The sequence below is a fragment of the Ptychodera flava genome, chromosome 21 (genome assembly GCF_041260155.1).
Source record: "Ptychodera flava strain L36383 chromosome 21, AS_Pfla_20210202, whole genome shotgun sequence".
Lineage (NCBI taxonomy): Eukaryota > Metazoa > Hemichordata > Enteropneusta > Ptychoderidae > Ptychodera > Ptychodera flava.
This window is the reverse complement of record NC_091948.1, coordinates 20,856,347-20,877,079: the sequence shown is the minus strand read 5'-3', so window position 1 is coordinate 20,877,079 and position 20,733 is coordinate 20,856,347. Positions and strand designations below refer to the sequence as shown.

Below are 20,733 nucleotides of genomic sequence, written 5' to 3'. Positions count from 1 at the left end.
ACCTCTTATTTGGCCGTGGTGTTATTTTGCGGACTTTTACAAAGGTAGCATCCGCAAATTCCAATTCGGGTGTTCTCAAATCTTTTTCAACCTACCTACTAACTTTGGGCTACGACTAACATCTGGTTGAATAAACCTGGCCTAGATTATAAATATCTTTAGGCCTTCTAACATTTTGACTATAGGGAAATAATAATTCGGGAAACGTTTTGCCGAAATGCTATTAAAGGAACAACCAGAAACGCAAAACCTCCCGAGGAGAAAATAAGATTAGACTGTTACGTTTAGGTACTACTTAATTCCTTTTGCAAGAGGGCATGAAAAGGACTGTCATAGTGTACTGGAAGACAGTAACCCACCACTATACGGTCTAAATGTAGAGTATTCAGAGCGCATTAGTGGATGCTGTCTCCTGTATATGCAATCGGTCGCCTTCAAACTAAACACTCACACAGGAACCTGCGTTAGGGCTGTAACCTCGAAAAAGTCAATCTGTAAACAGCCGAAGTTTCTTTGAACATTATTACCTAATGTGATTTCAAATTCACTCTTGCATCGTAAACTGTGATGACAAAGTTCATCCATACGGAGGCATATATCATGTATACAACACTGACTGAATCACAAAAAGTTCACAAACTCTGTACAAGGTTGTCGAGGTGACGTCTGTTGTCATTCATGCAGCCAAAATCCAAATTAAAGTAATAAAAACCTTATGTTTCATGTCTGACACGGTAACAATGAGATGTTAATTGTAACGCTTCGTCTGCCACCAGTTTTCTAATCGAGGTCAACCGAGTTTTTGAACCTCTGCGATTATCCAAAAGCATTTCCAGTCGTCTTGTTTTAGAACTCCAATTTAAATATCGAAATATGCAAATATACAAATGAGTTTCCTGGTTGTTGACAGAATGTTACATTTTGTTATATTTGATACCGGTAAACCAGTGATTATGCAAATCACATTGTGCTAAATATACTTATAAATTAGGACTCTACTTGTATATTTGTTTAGCTATCGTTGCTTTGTTTCATTTGAACTCAACCGATATAACACACTGACGTGCCCAAAAAGCTAATAAAGACATGTTACAGATCAGTTTCAGATTTCCATTTAAGAGCTACAACACATCTGGAAGTGCATTCAGTTGTTGAAAACGAATGAACTACGTGATGAGCGACGGTAGCGCCCTCTGTAAAGAGTGTGAACCTGTCATAATTTAAGTAATCATATCTACATAATGGATATTTATAATTTAATTGAAGTTTCAGCTTTTTAATATCATGATTAAGGAGATCAAAAGTTTTTAGTCGTAAACGACCAAAGCTATTTTTAAGTTTCGTAACAATTCTTGCGGTGCAGTAAAGTTACAAATAAATCCACACGTAAGCAACAAACATAAAAGGCTTTGTAAACATGATAGAAATAGGTAAAACACATATACTTTTCTACCTCTTCAATGCAATGCAATTCCATAATAGTGCCAGATTTGTGAAATGTGCGTCCAGACTTAATTTTCTTTCTTTGAATGCGATCAGCAAACCTTGCAAACGTCCGTGATGTGTACTTTCAAAGGACGCCCAGACGTATGTACGTACGTACATCCATCCATCCATCCATCCATCCATCCATCCATCCATATATACATACATACACACACACACATACATACATACATACATACATACATACATACATACATACATACATACATACATACATACATACATACATACATACATACACACACACACACACACACACACACACACACACACACACACACATACATACATACATACATACATACATACATACATACATACATACATACATACATACATACATACATACATACATACATACATACATACATACATACATACATACATACATACATACATACATACAGACAGACAGACAGACAGACAGACAGACAGACAGACAGACAGACAGACAGACAGACAGACAGACAGACAGACAGACAGACAGACAGACAGACAGACAGACAGACAGACATACATACATACAGACATGAAACAACAGACACGCAAAATTTTAACAACAGATAGGCGAGCCATTTACACATAGAAAGTCAGTGCAAACTTTTATTAGATAAGCATTAACCTTAGGTGTTTCCATCACAAAAAAAGAATGAATCTTCTCCATTCAAAGAAAGGTTGGTGACTGAACACTACGTGTTAGGAGGAATTATAGTATCCAAGAATCAATGGTAACCCGGAAAATACTATTTCAGCAGATAGTACCATACTGTACATTGGCGAAAACGTTAACAATTCGGAATATGTGAAAGTTCCTGAACACGAATTGCAGTAAACGATTAGGACTATAAAAAGGGAAGAAGAAAAAAATCACTACAATGTTTGATCAGTCGTCAAATGGTTGTGCGATATCGTTCAGTTTTTTCAGTCTTTAATGACCGCCTATATACTCAACCTGTCATCGCACTTCCGTCATACTAACATATATCGTATGTGCTCGTATAAGGTTAAAATTTTCACGAACAAAATTATTTTTAAAAAGCCTGAATCGGACGTAAGATATTGTGGTTTAATAATGATATTGTGATAAATACTTGATATGAACACATTGAAATAATACGCCTTCTTAAAAACGTTGCTTCTAGCACTATAGTACGTACTCGATCGAGTCCCGCTTTCACCCTAGGCTAATCTATTCAACCTTCTGAATTCTCACTCTAAGGACGGTTAGAAAGTATACGTAGTTCTACGTTCGGATAAGAATGAAAAATCGGAAAATGTCATTTAAATTTTTCATAGAAATTCTGAAAAAAAATTTGACCTCCTAGTCCATTTAATGGGAAGGTTGTTCAGCATATATTTATGTAACAACATTGCGCGAAAAACTTCGATTTTACACACGTGTCGACAGATGACGGACGAGGCAGGTGGCGCCTTGGATAATGGAAGATTACTGTCCCAGGATGTAGTAGGTCGTTGTTTTTCTCCTGGCATGAAGTTATTTACGACAGGAATTTTTCTTACTCCTCTCAATTTTAGTAGCGATTCTATGACCGTGAAAAAAATACAAAATATATCCTTTTTTATTGCTGTAAAGTCTAGCTTCAGGCAACAGCCGCACAAATTGCCGCATTAACGTAAGAGCCTAGACGTCCACGGTTGATCCTACTAAACTGCACACAACATACAGCATCTGGTTTTACTTTACAAGGTTGACATTGTTGCCTCCGTCCGTCGATGTATTTTAAACAGAGCTCTCATCTTGGTGATTCCCCACCACAGTAGTTTCTTCATAAGTTACCGATTCCACAACCTGAAAAAAATTGTTTGAATTGCAGTTACTTTTTCGTGTCGACAAAAAGTATGAATCAAGCATTGCCATGTGTACATGATTAATTAAGTGAAAGGTTTCGAGAAAAAAACCCAACAATCAACAAAGAAGTATGCATACATTACTCAGCTGTACATGCAGAAAGGGTATTGCTCTTTACAGCTTACTGGAATTCTGAGTGAGCCGGTCTAAGAAACGTTGGTTTGAACCGGTAGGTTTTCCGGACACTTCTTGAGTGGGGATGCAAATGACTATTATAGGTAGAAGTCGTAGACGCCTTTTGTGACCAGTCAAAATCAAGTGTGGTACTTGCCGTTAGTCTGTCCTTCCAGCTTAGCACCCTTTGGGAGTTCGACGATCTCCTGGAGCCGTACATGTCTGAGCTCGTACTCAAAGTTCTGCGCACCCGCCTCCTGCGTTTCTCTCGTCCCTTGCGACAGCATTCAGAGTCAGGTATCGGCAAGAACCCCATACGAAATCGGCGCCCGATGAAGGTGTAGATCAACGGGTTAATGCAACTGTTAGCGTAACTGAGACAGATGCTTATGACAAACGAAATCGTCATAGCGAAGGTCTCTATTCCAGTCAGCGCGCCTGTCAAGTGGACAACGTAGAAAGGCAGCCAGCAAACAACGAAGGCGGCGACGATGGCGAACACCAGAACTGCCACGCGTTTGGATTCATTCCTACTTGTTGATCTTGTAGAGCTTGGTCGTTTTGTGATGACCAGATAGCGAAGCATACACGCATAGGAGGCAATGATGATGAAAAGTGGCAGCACAAAACCGAGCACAAACGTGTAGAGAACAAATACGATTTCAAACTCTGGGTAGGGCCAGTTAGTTTTACAGAGAACAGTTCCGTTGTATTGGGGATCTACATCGCCGTACATCCACAGCGGCAGCACAAAGACAGCCGAGAAGACCCAGGTGAAAAAACATATTACCCTAGCGTTGTGGACTGTTCGGAACGAGATCGACCGCAGCGCGTGTGCTATGGCCAGGTAACGGTCGATGCTCATCAACGTCAAGGTGTACACACTGGTGAATTGGTTGAGCCCATCGAAGGATACGGCAAGTTTGCAGATGACAGGTCCAAAAATCCAGTTGTTAAAAGCGTGCTGGTACAGCAGGAGCGACAGTGCTATCATGAAAAGAAAGTCAGCGACAGCGAGATTCAGAACGTACACGCTTGGCACGGAACTCGAAGACCGTCGTTTTATGGTGACAAAGATAACAAGGCCATTCCCGAGTAATCCAAGCACGATTATACAACCATAGACTACCGGAATGGCTACTTCTAAAGCTTGATAGCCGGGATGGATTGATATCGCAGAAATATTCTCAGTCGCCGAAATATTTCCCCGTTGAAGATACATGTTTTCTGTGTCGTGAGGAGAGCGAAACTCGAACAGAAATGAGACGGTGCAGCCTGGTTCACCGAAGAACGTATACGCCCACTTCACGTGACGCAGCGAATCAACACGAAACGATTGGCACCAATTTCGACACTTCAGCTTACCGTAAGTCTCTTCCGGCAGTCACAATATTTCTTTTGCTACAGTTTGTCGGTGTAAGTCCGATGAGCACTAAAATAAAAGCATAAGAAATTGGATTACTGATATTACATCATTTCGTTCGGTCAACTTAATTTTCTCCCGGTCCTGAATTTAGTATGTGAGATATTATCACGGTGCTTTAAAGCGAACTCTTAGTATTAAGAGGTACTAATAAACAACACAATCAACTTTGCATGGATTGAAAATAAAAGTCATCGAATTGCTAATTCGGGAATCAGAATGCTACCTCATGCTTCAATAATACGCCTCGTAGAAAATGCGATATATTAATATTATTTTGCGAATCAATATTGCAGAAGTAATTTAGGTGTGATAAATAAGTGGGTCGGCCCCTCCGAGTGTCAGAAATATAGAACCATTGAAATTTTAGGCATTTTTTCCTCTTGCGCGTCGCGGGTTTTTGGATTAATTAGTTCAGTCAGACAACTTTAACGACACTGCCTTTCGAGCGTTAGTCGTAATGACTTTCATTTAAAACAGACAAAACGAATATATTACAATTGGATTTTAGATCCCTGACTAAACTCAGTTAACAGTACAAATTACAAAGTTACCGTTTTTATACCTCATTTCGATCCCTTCTAAACCGTTGAATACTTATTCATAACGTCAATTTGTTGAGCTGCTGGTAAAATGTTAGAGTAACTGACAAGTTAAGCTACTCAGTCCCTGGAAACTAAAGGACGTAAACTCTCGCTCAGGGAATTTTGAACCCACTCTACTTCAAAAATCGAGGATGAAAACCAGGGGGTCACCATTCGAAGTTGGGTATGTATGAACCAATTTACCAAAAGATTGCCGACATTTGACTTTCAACTGGCCGATGTCCTTGTGTTCTAACTCTACGGGTAAATCAAATTTCTAAACGTCATAAAAATAAGGTGAAAACTCAATTTCTGTACCAGCTTCGAAACGAGTCTACACGACGCTAAAAAAAGTCGTGTAAAATTTCAAATTCTGAATATCTGTCCGTGAGGAGCATTCTACGCTAAATCCTCTTATAGTGATACTTGACCTCATTACATTTTATTTCTAATGATTGGATTTTCATCCACTGGCACCCCTATTTTGCACATTATTACACATGAAAGAGACTCGGGCACGACCGCGAGTCCAGAGAAAGTTAAAGAGGGTATCAAATTGCATCGATATGAGCACATGGTCAATAAGTGCTTTCAACACCGTACCGTCCTCCTCAAAAATGTGTTTGACGTAACACGACTTTATCAGCAGTGCGGGTTTTTTCTCTTAGAAGATAGAAAATTAAGATTAAGACGAACGGGATAGTTTCCGTTCTGCTAGATATGGATTACTCTATACTAATGTAAAAGGCGACGTAGCCAACAGCTAAGCACTGATATGGGTCTCAATATCAAAGCAACCCACCTAAAAACGTTACTTTATCTAAATTTCAATATCCACACATGTGTCGCCGAAGCAGTTGCTGGGTTTAGAGCATCAGTGCGACAGAATGGCTTTTAAGCTTACTTAGTCTTCGCATTACCCACTCAACGATGTACAAACTTTGTCGATAAGTACACAAGATGCAGAGACGTTTCATTTAAAATTTCACTGAAATTATATTAAATTAACTTTCTAGCGACTTCAAGTCTGTCGCCGGAAGGTAGCATTCTTGGGTTGTATTTTAGCACATGTTCGTAAGTACGTACACACAGACATACAATACTGACAATACATGTATGTATGTATGTATGTATGTATGTATGTATGTATGTATGTATGTATGTATGTATGTATGTATGTATGTATGTATGTATGTATGTATGTATGTATGTATGTATGTATGTATGTATCATTATTATTATTATTATTATTATTATTATTATTAAAAAACACAGTGTTTTGATAACATTTTCAGGATCTCTAGAAATAGCAAAATTAAAACTCCAATCGCTACATCGTGTAATACAAAGGAATATCACAGCCGTGCTTGAGAATACTGCCTACACGTATATCTTCACAGGCCTATAAAATATCTCTCATAAAGCCTGGTTAGACGCTACTTATTTCGCTGTAGTGGATGGGTTTTCTGAATGGAATGATAATTACAAACTGTTGTTCTGGTTTTTCAAGTACGTAAGGAGAATTTTAAACATCCTCCTCGCGGAATTGTCGCGTATTTTTTTTTACTTTAAGGGCACCCTTAGCTGGCTGACGACAACGATTTTTAAAGCAAAATCATGTCTTTTGGAAATGAGCAAATAATGACGTAGAGTTACTAAACTAAAGGAAAGGTACAATCACTTATATATCATAATATTTCAGATGATCCTCATCATACAAACAACACACTTTGTCAAAGATAAACCATGAATATTTAATCCCCTCGCTTTTTACAATGAAATCCGTGATTGTCACGTTATGGTTGATGTATATTTTTTGGAGTCGAATGAAACATATTCAACAAGAATTTGGACCGGACGTACATGTTTAGTTATCCTTTCGGGGAGGTGTTTGCGTATTTCTAGACTCCTGATGCGCTTCAGTGAAATGATTTTTAAAGACATGTTATATTGGCATTATTTTTGTTCTGCTTTGTTTTGATTGAGACAAAGGCGGAGCCGGTGTCGATGATCATGACAACCACAAAGGCTTATTCGAAACGTCGATGAAATGCTGCCGTAGTCACGTGTTTAAAACGCAATATTATAACGTCCATTTTTGGATGGCTTGAATTAATTTCACACTTCTAACGCACGGCAATGGTTAGTCTCTTGAATCAATGCAAGAGGAAGATGCGATGAAATAGATATATTTTGAGACGCATATTGTATCTATGGCAATCAACACCATACTTTTATTGGTTGTAATATTTCATTGGTTTTTTTGAAGAGATAATCCACTCACAATATATGATTAATATTCATTGTTTTCTTTTATTGCCCTCGAGGGTCCCATAAACATAAAAATTAAAATGTTAATCTGCTAATTTGAACAAAAAGGATTTCAAATTACGCGGAAGCAATTATGGCACTGCAAACATTGTGTGTTTTCATATCTCTCGATACTGTTTCCGTGGATCTTAAGGTCTGAAGAAAACAATCGATGGCTTAAACTGAGGTTTTTTAGTTCAATGGGGGTTCAATCACTTTGCTGTATATTGCTATCGCTAACACGTCTCTCCCTAAAACACGCGGCTAGAGGAAACATTGAAACGAGACCGTGAAGAACACGTTCTGGGTTGCATATTTCTCGTGATCGAAATGCAAGCTTCAGAGACCACATGTAATAAATTGGAATGAACAGAACATGCCTTTAGGATAATACTAAATTGTAATTGCCATTTGCCAAACGACTCGCCGCTGTGGCTTGTTTCGATAACAGACTGAATGATAATCAGCCTTGAATATTTTATTGTAACACACCTCATCCGATATCCGATTCTTCAATTTACGGTCACGTGGTATGTGTTATTTTGGCATTGATAGATGGAAAGAATCGGTTGCCGGTTGATAGTTGTCTGAAGTTAAAAAACCTATTAACTGGACAACTCTGAAAGTGCCATCTACGCATGCGCACTTTCTCCCAAAAAAGATATTGCTATCGTGTGCAACCAAGACACACACCAGCCTCCGGGGTGTACATTGAACAATTCATCCATAAAGAAATTGTTCATGAATCTTCTCCGTTATCCTCTGCTATGGCAAGCGAGCCCAGTATTTTTTGCCCGGCCTGATACACAAAATTCGTATTATGATAGGTTCATTGGTACTATTTCATTTTGCAAATATTTTGCACCTGTAGACACCTTTGTTAGGGTCCTTAGACCAACTGACTTGCTCCTGAGAAAATCCCTACAAAACAAGATACTTTGCAAATATGATGTTGATTATTTTTAACTTCCGGCACGGGCAGTTTCCGGCAGTTTTTCTCGTTGCAACATTTGAATTTCAAAGATACACAATCCTTCTCTGCCGGCAAACAACAAATGTTAAAGTGACTTCATACGATATCTTGCCACTTCATTCAAACGTTCTTTGACATGTACACATAATTATGTGTTCAAAGAGAGACTAATGAGTTTTTGTAAATCGCGCTCATCTTCTGCCTGACATGAAAATATTTAGCAAACGCTGTTGTTTTAATTTGCCTGCGGTGAGAACCACTGTGACATCGCTCATTAAGTACAAATTCTAAATTACAAACAAACAAACGATGATTGAAAGAATATTTAGACTGGTCTGTTTGTCTTTGTATGCCTTGTTTGTTTCTGTGTGATGTTGACTGATAACGGAATGTCACAGGAAGCTTTCAACCGACAATTAATCATATTTCGTATGTAGGTCGTTTGCTCAAGTTTTTAATGAAGCGAAAAGTATCACTCATCAATGATTATGGGCCCATACGAAAACAGCAAACGCCACCATGTCTCCGACAAATTATTAAATTGATTCAGGCCATAATTTATTGCCTTTCGACATGCACGAATTATTCCATGTATCAATTGAAAAATTAAGGAGAGTTATCGGTTTTCTATCGGTAGCGATAGAAAAAAGACCCGGTCAAAGAGATTAAAATGAGTAAGGGGCATAGTTTGAATAATTTACCGGTCACGATTATCTACTTAGCCGTGTTTCTTGTCATTTGCGACATATTTTCAAGACTTAATTTCTTTTTAGTGACAGTTGTGTGTTTTTTCATCATCTTAAGTCTTTATTGATGTTCTTTTACAGATAATGCGATAGGTAACAAAATGCAGTCGACCCTACTTCATTTCTCTTCCGCTTTGCTGGGTGTGCGAATGAATTGATCTTACTTCCTCTCACCTTTGCGGGAAAACTGTCAAGTTAACATCACTTTCATTTTTAATTGCTTAATGCATTCGGTGGCTATTAAAAATTGTTTTTCGAACCATTTGGCAAGAGTATATTTACAATTTGCTTGTTGACAATAGCTCCCAAGTGTGAGTCTTTCGCTATATAATGCGATTAAATGATGTTCTGACGTAAATCGAGACAATGCATCGATGGTTCACTCATGTTATGTTGTACCCTCCTTCATACGTTCTTGGGTAGAGGCTTTGGTATATGTGGTAAAAACTGGTATGCCATTTTGCCAAAATGTGTTCATACTATATTTGCGAAAAGAGAGTGTCATATTTGGCAATAAGAATCTACACCACACAATATAGTAAAACATCATATATCTTGCATTCGCATCGCCAATTGCACACAGAAATTTTTATTTGAAAACATTAGTAAACTTCTTCTACTCCTTGTCATAGGAAGTCACCAGTCCATCATCACCCACAAAGGGGTAATAGTCAATAATGAGGTCGATGATAAAATATTGACGCGTGTGAAATTAATTGCTTCGTTGTGGTGTTCATCCCCTGTTTCTAGAAATGAATCCCCGTATTGCGGCATCAATTTCACGATATCTGCATTGCACATGTAGTTTTTTTACGGGGATTACATATCGCCTTGCGATGAACGTACCCGGCCAACTCGACTCGCAAATGTAATACGTGCAAAGCGCAAGTAAGATCTATTGTCCTGATTTCGCCCATAAAAAGGTATTAAAGTGAGATCAAAAATTTCATAGACATAATTTGCGTGATTGTGGCGATTTTATTATTGCTCTTTGCAAAGTCCAGATGAGACCCGACATCTTTATTATGATCTTAAACTCTAACACCGAGTGCAGGTTTGACCTTCTGTCTTCCAGACCTACAGAATTATGATTCGCTCACATAAATTTTTATGATCAACAATCCCTTAAGTATCGCCGCTTAGTTTTTTTATTTCACTTTTAAGGACCTCTAAAAACACATTTACGTGCCAAAGAGTGTGTCGCCTATGGCGACAGCTACCGATATTTGACCAATTCAAGATTTTCACAAGTGATTGACTATCGTTCCCCGACAATACTGGCGTACCAGGGGTGACAGCTTCTCGTGTATCGGACAAAGCACTTCATTTCGGCAGCTGCCAGCTGTTTTAACCCACGATCCTAGAACGCCTCTAGACATTAAACAGTTCTCCCTTCAGTCGTAGTGTCACTGCGGAAAGACAGGGGCCATATTTCACTCATCAAGACCTTGAGGAAACAGACAAGCACACTTACTTTCCATCGCAAGTCTCTTCCCAGGAGTATCATAATATTCATCATTAGTTTTAAACCATCAAACCGTTCGTCGCAGGGCCAAACGTACACAATCAATATTAACCGCAAGACTGCGCGTGACTATATAGGCGTTCGTGAACTCTCGATTGCAACGTCGGTCCTTCCCTCGCAAGTTAACGCGCGCGAGACTTTTGATGATAACGGCTGTCCGTCGACTAACCTTGTCATGGAAAATTTCGATAACAAAGCGCCCACGCTTTAAAAATATTGGACGTCAACATTCTATTTGAACAAAGAAGGGTTACGTAATGCATAAAGCTCCAACGAAACTTTAATTTTATGGTAATAGAGTGAGCTAAGGATGCCATATTTTACAGGTTGCCATATTTCACGATGCTTTTAATGCATCGCTTTCCAAAACAATGGTGAAACTTTTGGTGTAAAAAACTGAGTGTAGTATTAAGACTGACAAAGAAAATTAAGACAATGTGCAACGTCTCTAAAGATTATTGTTTATTGGTTGACTGAATAATATTGTCAGTATCGATTATTTTCAAGCAGCCAACCAGCTACAATAAAACTCCAGTTTCAGACTCCTTAAGTTGTTATGAATAGGTAAAGTCAACTGAACAGATACGACCTGACGAGCAAATACATGCTATTTGGAAAACGTTCTGCGAGAATGCAAAGTTCTGTCGATTTTCAGCCGAGATGACGGAAACTAAAAGAGAGCTTACCGCAAAATTTATATGTCGGCGGTAGACAATAGAGGACCATTATGTCCATGATGGCTACACACATTACTTTAAATAAAGGGCTTTATTTTAAAGGTATACTGTCACCTGTTCCAATTTTGCCACAGTTACCATGGAAAGAGAAAATCTAACAATCACAGATTTTAAGCGGGTGGCCGCTTTTTAAAAACAGCGCCCTCACATGGGCATTAAGAATACCAAGGTACGCCCCCTTGACCATATATGGGCATATATAGATTACAGGTGACTGTATACATTTAAGGTAATACGCACCTCGAAAATAAATTACATAAAACTTGCTGAAACTTTCCGTGAGGGAACTTTAAACATTCCCTTTCGAAAGCAAGAATTAACTCTCAGGGTCATCGTGCAAAATGGAGTACTAGAGAAATGTATGTTACCCAATATTTGTGCCTCAACGTATTCTGTTCAAACTTTTGCTCATCATTAAAAGTGACCTAAAAGGACTCTCTCAACAATGTCTCAGTAACATGGTTACACTGCGTGCTTCGTCACGTACTCTTCGTTCATCGCATAAATGCCTTCTGCACACACCCAGATGGAATCTGACTTCCTACGGTTATCGCTCATTGTCCTCTGCAGCTCCAGGACCTGTCCTTTTCAACTCTCTACCCTGGGATATATAAACCTCTGCAAATGTCAACACTTGCAAATAAAGCTTGACAACTTACGACTTTCAAAGAGAATTTTCATTTTCGTCACCCAAAGCGCCATCGAGCATTGTCTAACTTTGGATGTAAGGCGCTATTTCATTTGTTAGATGGAATATTTACCGACACTTGCATTTCGAAATGGTCGCCATCCCTTTTTAGATCTATCGGGAGAACAAAATTTATTAATTTTCGCAAAATAAGGTTGTGAAAAGTTTAATCACTCTACGAGTTTCAAAAAAAACCGGCAAGAGGTAGGCATATATTGCAACCGTTTTAGAGTCAGAATATCTGTGACCGAGGGGAGTCTACCTAAAAGTAAAAACTGTTTGACTGGAAAATGGATAAAGTAACGGCACAGGAAGGATATGATGTCGGTAAAAAAAAATTTGATAATTTTCAAGACTCGGTGACCTGTTACTGTAAATCACAGTAAGACAAGTATACAATATTATCCCTCAGAAAATTACCAATTATCAGGACACATTCAACATTGAGATATGTCAAACTTATTACGGCTGCTGGTAAGCATTACATTTGCAATGCTTTGATTTAGGAGTTAAAGCTTGATATTAAGCGTTTTGGTTACTATGATATTAGTTTTTGATATGACAACTTAATTGTTTTAAATTTGCAGACTATCCTTGCTTAAGAAAAGCCAGATGTTGATGTATGTTTGTGGAGCTCATAACATTTTTATTATAAATGATTTGAATGAATTATGCTCTTCGTTTCCCTTCAAATCTACGCAGAGACCAGAAGAGATAGCTATCAGTTCTATCGATATCTTCTTTTGAAAAAGATTCCAGTCAAAGTGTGACTACATGATTCGCACAAAATGAAATCATTTCAATGGGTGAGTGCAATTAAGGAGAGATGTAACCATGGTAACCAAAAAAGACCTTGTTGGCATAGCAAAAACTATGTGAACAACTCGTGTAAACAGCTCAATGCAGTACTCGCAGATCTCCCTCAGGCAGACAATTAGTAGCCGCACAAGAACTCGGGATACTTGAGCACGACAATGAGACGCTCTTATCAAAGGAAATGTGCGCGGGAAATGAAAGTCTGAACATTTCTACATGTACTTCACAGCTCGTCTTCTAAATAACTCTCTGACGTCGCAAATGTTGGTATGTTATCACTGGTTTTGGATTGGCGAGCAAAAGGGTGTCAAAGCTACCTTGTCTAAGTGTGACATATACAGGGTAATGTTCAATTGTCTCACCGGCAGTTGATAGAAATTATTGGTTTCCTATGTTAGATTGTTTTAAAACGGGGGCGTAAGTAAAGTCTTGTTTTGTTTGAAAAGTTAAAACAATTAAATTAAGTTAACAAGGTTGAAATAAAGCGTTGGTCAAGTCAGAGAGCTAGTGTTCGGCATGGTGCATAAACAAAAGAGTTGTTAATCAATATATATATATATATATATATATATATATATATATATATATATATATATTATATATATATATATATATACACGATGCGGGGAGTAGAGCCTTATAAATAATAACACAAATTACTTCAAGTACACAGTAATATTATCTGTTACTTAAGTTTCATGCACCCTGCAAATTTCAGACAGAAGTTAAAGGATTCTTAGCAACAGACAGACGTCTGTCTGATTATTGTAGGATTCGTGAAACGTAAGTAACAGATATTCAGATGTTATTACTTTGTACTTGAAGTTATTTGTTATATATATATATATATATATATATATATATATATATATATATATATATATATATATAATATATATATATAATATATATATACCGGTTATTACTAGGCAACAGAGCATAGATGCTTTCAAAGAATCTACGGCTGTTACTTGCAATTTTAAAAGCGCAAAAGAATGTTTAGTCTTTTGTCTTGATCAGTACATCAGCGAGACATGACATTTTGTTTACTTTCTTCTTCACGTTAACAACAGTCTCTCCGGTAGGATAAATGAGCAATATGTGATCTAGTAAAACATTAGTGAAATAAATATAAACTCTACTTCACACGGCTAGCTAAACGATGGTTTTGCAAAAGTATATATTGTATCATATCCCCTTTTCACGGTCTTCAACTCGACGGATATTAAGAACTTACTTTACAAACTAGAGACGCCGTCCTCTTCACTGGTGCATGAGGGTGGCAAGGGGTCTCCGTGTTGGAAACTGGTCATAAGTCTTTTTATCTTATCTTCGATGGGCGCTCCGGCGCTCGAAGTCACTTAACTCAATTGACCTGTACATAACCATATGGCCAGCATAAAGACTTTGATAACGCTCAGAGTTTCTTTTGAAAGGACTAGGTTCTGTAAGCTCTTTTTTGAAGACTAGGTTTTACTATGGCCGCAAAGCTGGTGCTCGTGTTGTGTCATGAGAGAAGGTTTACTTAATCAGTAGTTATACGTATGCAAGCCATAAAACTTTAGCTTTGCTTTTCATTGCCGGGGAGTCGCATGACAATCACGAGAAACGCTGGCAAACGAGACACAATATACCCATTCGGACAAAGGTTACACAATGACATACCCACTCTATATCATATTTTCAGAATCGATTTTAATGAAACGTTCTATTACATGCGCCACTGGAATTACCGTACGTGACGATTCAAGCAAAGAGCGCGATGGAATAGCAGCTTCGTGAGCATTATCCCAGGGCCCGGTGCTGAAAGTCCAGCATTATCTCGTGTAACCATGTGCGGCTATTTAAATCTGATCACCACTGAAGTCGATTATCTGAGATAATCTCGCGCAACTCTTGGGAACGATTAAAAACCACTCTATTCACTGAAATCCCTGCCTCGTGATGGACACGAAAGGTCAGAGGAATCGTAAAATATGCATGTTTGTTTTCCAGAAGTCATCAAAGGGAGATAACAACAAGTACAGGTCTTGGAGAAATCTTCGCAATCGCCATATTGATCTCTTTGTAATAGATCACTCAATCTCATAGCACGTGCAGCGGGTCTGAAGTACCGTCGTCGGGCAATTTTCCGGATTGTCTTATCGCTAGTATCAACAAACCACCTTCCCCTCAAAATGATTTCTCCGAATTGCTTTTCCATTTACGGACAGGGAAGTTAATCCTAGCTCGAGATAAGGCAAAACGGAAATCTGCGAAAGATATGTTAAAAATTGGTTCTCTGTTCCATTCCCTCAATCTTACAATGACGTCCTTCAATTTGGCTAGGACCATTTCAATCTCTCGACTTCAAATTTTAAAAGAACGAGCTCAGATAACATTTGATCAGTTGCGTGATGTTTGGCGGCATTTTAGCAACGACCCTGATGAATACGATTCACAGGTACTTGGCATGTTGCCCTGTTAGACCTCTGTAATTTCGCAGTCCAACACAAAAATGACGATATTATTCTTCTGTATGATTGACGTCTGCTGGGTGATCCAGCGAACGACCTTATCATCCATGCCACTCTAGTGAGACAATACCCGGCGATCCCTTTTGCACTCTCTATCGCACCTGTGGTATGATCATAGACCCTCGAGCCTGTCGTATCATTATGGCCAGATAAAATGGCGTGTTTATACATATACACGTACGTTACTTTCTCAAAATTCGCTGTTGCGAAAAATTGTGATTGTAAATTCGATTGCAAGCTTGTGAAAGCAACCGACTTTAATCAAAAGGGATGACAATGTCGTACATAAATTGTAATCTGAAAATTACAGTCTACTGTCTGGATGACAAACCGAGCACTGTGCAGTGCGCAATTAAGGTGCCTAAAAACCTGTATTCTGTCTGCTTCGTGTTTGAGAAACTATTTTAAGGTAAAATGTTTTCTGTACCATAAATCGATGCCTCTTTCTTTAAGGTGCTATGGTCAAGCCGGCCTTGCTGAAGACTGCATGTGAATGACACTAAAATGCCGTTGCCGTTATTATATGTAAAGTCATGCTATGACACAAAGTTGCTTTTAACCACGTACACGCTCCCCGATACTGTCTAAACCAGTCCATGATCTACCGTCATCTTTGGTTCAATTAAACAATAATAGTCCCCTAATAGCTGCTTTTAACTACTATTAATCGCAACTATACCCTTAATTGGAACAGTATAATCCTCCAATTACCTGGATGGAAGCACGTGTTCTGAAAGTCGAAGTCAGACATGACATGTGACTCGAATAACATTCGGGACAAAGAAGATATGAGACACGTGAGGATAGTTTCAACAGTAACTGTAAAAGTGCCTTATTAAGTATCAGAAATGGAAACGAAGGCGTCAGCTGGTACTAATTGATATGGTATCCAACTTAAAGAATCTAAAGCGGCAGCTGGCCCGCTACGCAGGCAAGAATAACGCTTGCGACAGTGATGGATGTCTTGGTGTGGGCTTTCATTTCATTTTAAAAATTACACGATGTAACCGTGGGCGAAATTAATTCCCCCGTCCTTCTCGACTCTCCATGGCAGTCAAGCGTTAGCAGATAGCTATCGCAATGGGGCTGGTAAAAGCCTTATCACAACCTGGAGGTGCAAGGCCCGCAAGAAATGATACACGGGGTTTAATCGGGTACCTTTCACCATTGCAAATGAAACGTGCAAATATAAATCTGCGTGTCTTGGTGAGCCTAGGTTATAGGTGACAAATGACGTGACAATTGTTGCTAGGAAGTGATTAAAAGCTAAACTTAAGCTAAAAACAATGTGATGATCAGAATGATGGCCTAAGCAAGTTGGGGGAGAGCCGTACTCGCTGCTTATTACATGTATAAACTTGGTGGTACTTTAAATCGAGCAAGATACATAACTGGTCTTTGTGTACATGTGTCGCCGAATGAGAGGAAATCTGAACTGAAAATTTGGTTTGTACACTTAACAGGTACGCATTGGCTTGAAACATTTCAGCTGCTTGTGGACTATTACACATCTTTCGAGAGCGTCCTGATATGCAAACTGCTAACATACAAAGCCGGCGAGTGTCTATCCTTAACAGTAATGATGTTCTTAAATTAATTTACATTTGCGCGAAGAGGTTGCTATACCGCCATTTGTGCGATTCAAAGGCGTCATAATGCCTCTAAACCATTTAGGCTTTCTATAATCTCCCTCTTTCAGGCAGCCATCTAGGCAACCACTTCACACAAATGAAGACTTGCTCACTGCCATAATGTTAAAGATAGCAGCGTTCAGATTTGTCCTAGTTTATTGCCATTAATGTCAATTACACTGGTGAAATGGAACTCCCGAGTTCTGAAGTCATGGCTCGGCCGAAATTTTCGAACTAGTACTCCAACCGAGCTCTCATTCGTTTTGATCAAATAAGAATTTTCTGGAGAACTTTAGTGAATGTAGGCCCGCTGTTTTGAGATAGCTGATAACCCAGACATCGCGCACAGTTGATTGTGTATGTTCGGCGAATCCTTACAAAGACGGTTGACACAGTAAAGAAAACAGATGGACGCATTTTATCCATTTGAAACGAACGTGCTATACTATACCAATATCTTAATATTGGATATTGGCCATGTCACGGTGCTGATGTTTGATGAAAATCGCTGGGTATGGCTTTATAGAACGTGCCTGTAAGGTCAGTTATGACACGCAAACCAGATTGAAATGCGCTGTGTACGTATACGGAACCGTGGGCGTTCAGTTGGACGATGGCGTGCGACCGACTGAACACACACGGTCCCCTGGGTCAACAATATCTTATTTAATACAAATGCTCTTAAAGTGAACTTGCAACTAGAAGACTGAATAATGCCAACTCATATACTTCAATTGTTACAGGCAGTACGATATGGTTTCCCTCACCGCTGCGTTTGTATTTTGCATTTGCCAGAATTGCAAGATTCTCACAACATGGTCACTTTGAAGCTCCGTTAGCTTTAACTTCCCTTGCATTTTGCCGTATTTGGCTTATAAGTGTGTAATACAGTTTCTCCTCCTTCATCAAGAATCAATGCAGGCTGCCCTGTGTTCTCAGTAAGGTCTATATATATTTACAATACTTTCATCGGACTAGAAGTTTATCTCGTCAAAAATAACGTTAGCATGATAGTGGCTAGCGTGCATTGCATAACCGTGAAATATTACTAGATTACATTTCAACATGTACTACGTTAGCTGACTTTTGTTACAGTATGAAAATGAGTGAAATATAAGCAACACTTACCGTTATTTTTCCTTTAACCTACAAAGCATATCAAGTCTTGAGGTAATACTTAATCGCATACTCGCACAACTTACCTGATAATTGTCAGATCTGCAGCGGCATGTGCTTGATGTATTTTAGAAGTACGGTAGTTCGCGCTACTGAAAGACTAACATTTTTGCCCAAACAAAGGAAACTGTCAACCATTCTTTTTCAAAATAAAGAACCGTTCAAATGTTGCTATAAACAAATTACTTTAAAATTTACCAATATTTGAAAATCAAAATGACCGCCAGCTTAACCCTGGGGGTGGAATTCAATTTTCGATTTTCGCAAAAGTAAGGCGGTGATTACTCAAAATCGAAGTGATCCCACACTTGCGGTAGACCAGAAAAGTCAGCAAAATGTTGAGAGGAGGAATATCTGTCCCTGGGGCGCATTCTACCCTTAAGTATATGTCTTGGGTTTATGCCTGTCACGAAAGAGCTCACTTGCTCCTCGCCGACCCAAGCGTGTCAGACGGAGCAAAATCCTTCTTAACAAAATAAATTTCAATTAATGCCTGCCCCATTGGAACGGTCTGAAACAAGCATATTGTGAACACAATCAATACTGTAACTCCATTATGTGCTCTGACAATTCCATACTTAGACAATGAAACTATCTTTTCACTCGTCTTCCCCCAAATTGATCTTTCTTTCGAATTCGCTTGGGGCATATTTAAACAATGAATCACAATATGCTCCAACCGCGTTTCCCAGGAATGCACGTGACGATAAGTGCTCAGTAAGTTCAGTTTCGCATTTGCAGTGTTCGATCGAATAATCGTTGCTATGCGGGTGTCATTTGATAAAAACGTTGAAAAACATTCACCTGCCCTTTAATGTAAGGAGTTAATTGTTCATTATTTGAATAGAACATGTCTCATTTTGCGGTAACCATACTAATACACTCGATCGATAAAATTCTAAATGAGTGCGTTTAAAGGTATATACTTACGTCATTGAACCTCTCGTTCTTGAATAATGTTTACATTTTCACGCACAAATTGTTTTGCTTCAGAACCCATCCAACCCATAACGCTATGTTTGCCGCGGGATGTCGTAGAAATTGCATGGTTTTTCTTCGAAAAGTAGCCAGAATTCGGGCTGCCTTTGAATGAGGCAAAATTCTACAGCAGAAGCCGCGGGAGCAGCGAATTCAATGCCTTTTTAAAGAAGAAATCTAACACATGAATCATGTAAGATATTTGAAACCCAGATTTACAGCTTAAAGGTGTTATCAAACTCCTGCAATAATTTTTACCACATGGTTTTACGGAGGTAGCGTATTAAATTGAGGCTATCAATAAGGATAAAACCGTGTCTTATAGTTTGTATTTTAACAGCTTGTCGTGTTTTCCAGAATAAATGCAGATCGGAGGGCCTCGTCAGTGGCAAGCCGCGTGCATTGGCATATCAACATGACTTGGCCGCCATTGAACGCTGTCGTTGTATTAGTGACCCGGGGATCAAATACGTCACCTTCTTCTCACAAGAAGTGTTGCATTTAACGTCTTGAATGCTATTCAATAAAAGGCAAGTTCGACAGGGTAGTTTTTGCCATCAATGTTATACTAGTCTTTTATGCCTGTGTGGCAAGAATTTGTCACACATTTCGTGGCGATAATGGCAAATAAAGTCCAAAGCTGCATCCAGGCACGTATTTTCCTCTTCGTTGTGGGAAATGGAACATGCTTAATAATATCCGATAAAGACACCTCATTCCAATAAATCGTACAACATTTTAATGTTAACTAATAGGGTTTAATGCCTACCAATCAGAGTGTTTCAACGTGTACATATATCATTCCTCAAATCTCACAGCCTCGGTGTCTAAAGTGTTTGTCACTTACGATTCAATCATTTTAAGTCGTTTAGTTCAGTTTAGTTTTTTTTTGATCAGTTTTTATGAAGGCCTTGTCACTTATGTTATCTCCTCTGTCGACGATAAATTTGAACAATCAGTGAGTGACGTCAAATTATGAAACCCTGTGGTATGAAATATGCAACAGTAGACATAAAAACGTCAGTTAAATTTGTCCCGAACTCGTGTGCTCATGCGCCTAATATATTCAGCTGTCAGTGCCGAGTTAACGATGCAAACCTAATGACTATTATGTAAGTTGGGGATTTTACTATTTAAACG

At 38.7% G+C, this 20,733-nt stretch overlaps 1 protein-coding gene across 2 annotated transcripts in view; it reads right to left on the bottom strand.

Annotated features, from left to right (window-relative positions):
- Positions 1-2,084: 2,084 nt before the first annotated feature.
- The window catches only part of LOC139121692 (somatostatin receptor type 5-like), a 61,111-nt gene continuing 42,462 nt past the window's right edge, over positions 2,085-20,733 (bottom strand). The window contains exons 3-4 of one of the 2 annotated variants that reach the window (XM_070686778.1): positions 3,648-4,922; positions 2,085-3,316 (exon numbers count right to left, since the gene is read on the bottom strand). In XM_070686778.1, coding sequence (XP_070542879.1) covers positions 3,248-3,316; positions 3,648-4,712 — 1,134 coding nt within the window. In that variant the 5' untranslated portion in view covers positions 4,713-4,922 and the 3' untranslated portion in view covers positions 2,085-3,247. Of the gene's footprint in view, positions 3,317-3,416; positions 4,923-20,733 lie in introns of those variants that run through there. The other variant, XM_070686777.1, reaches the window with a different exon arrangement.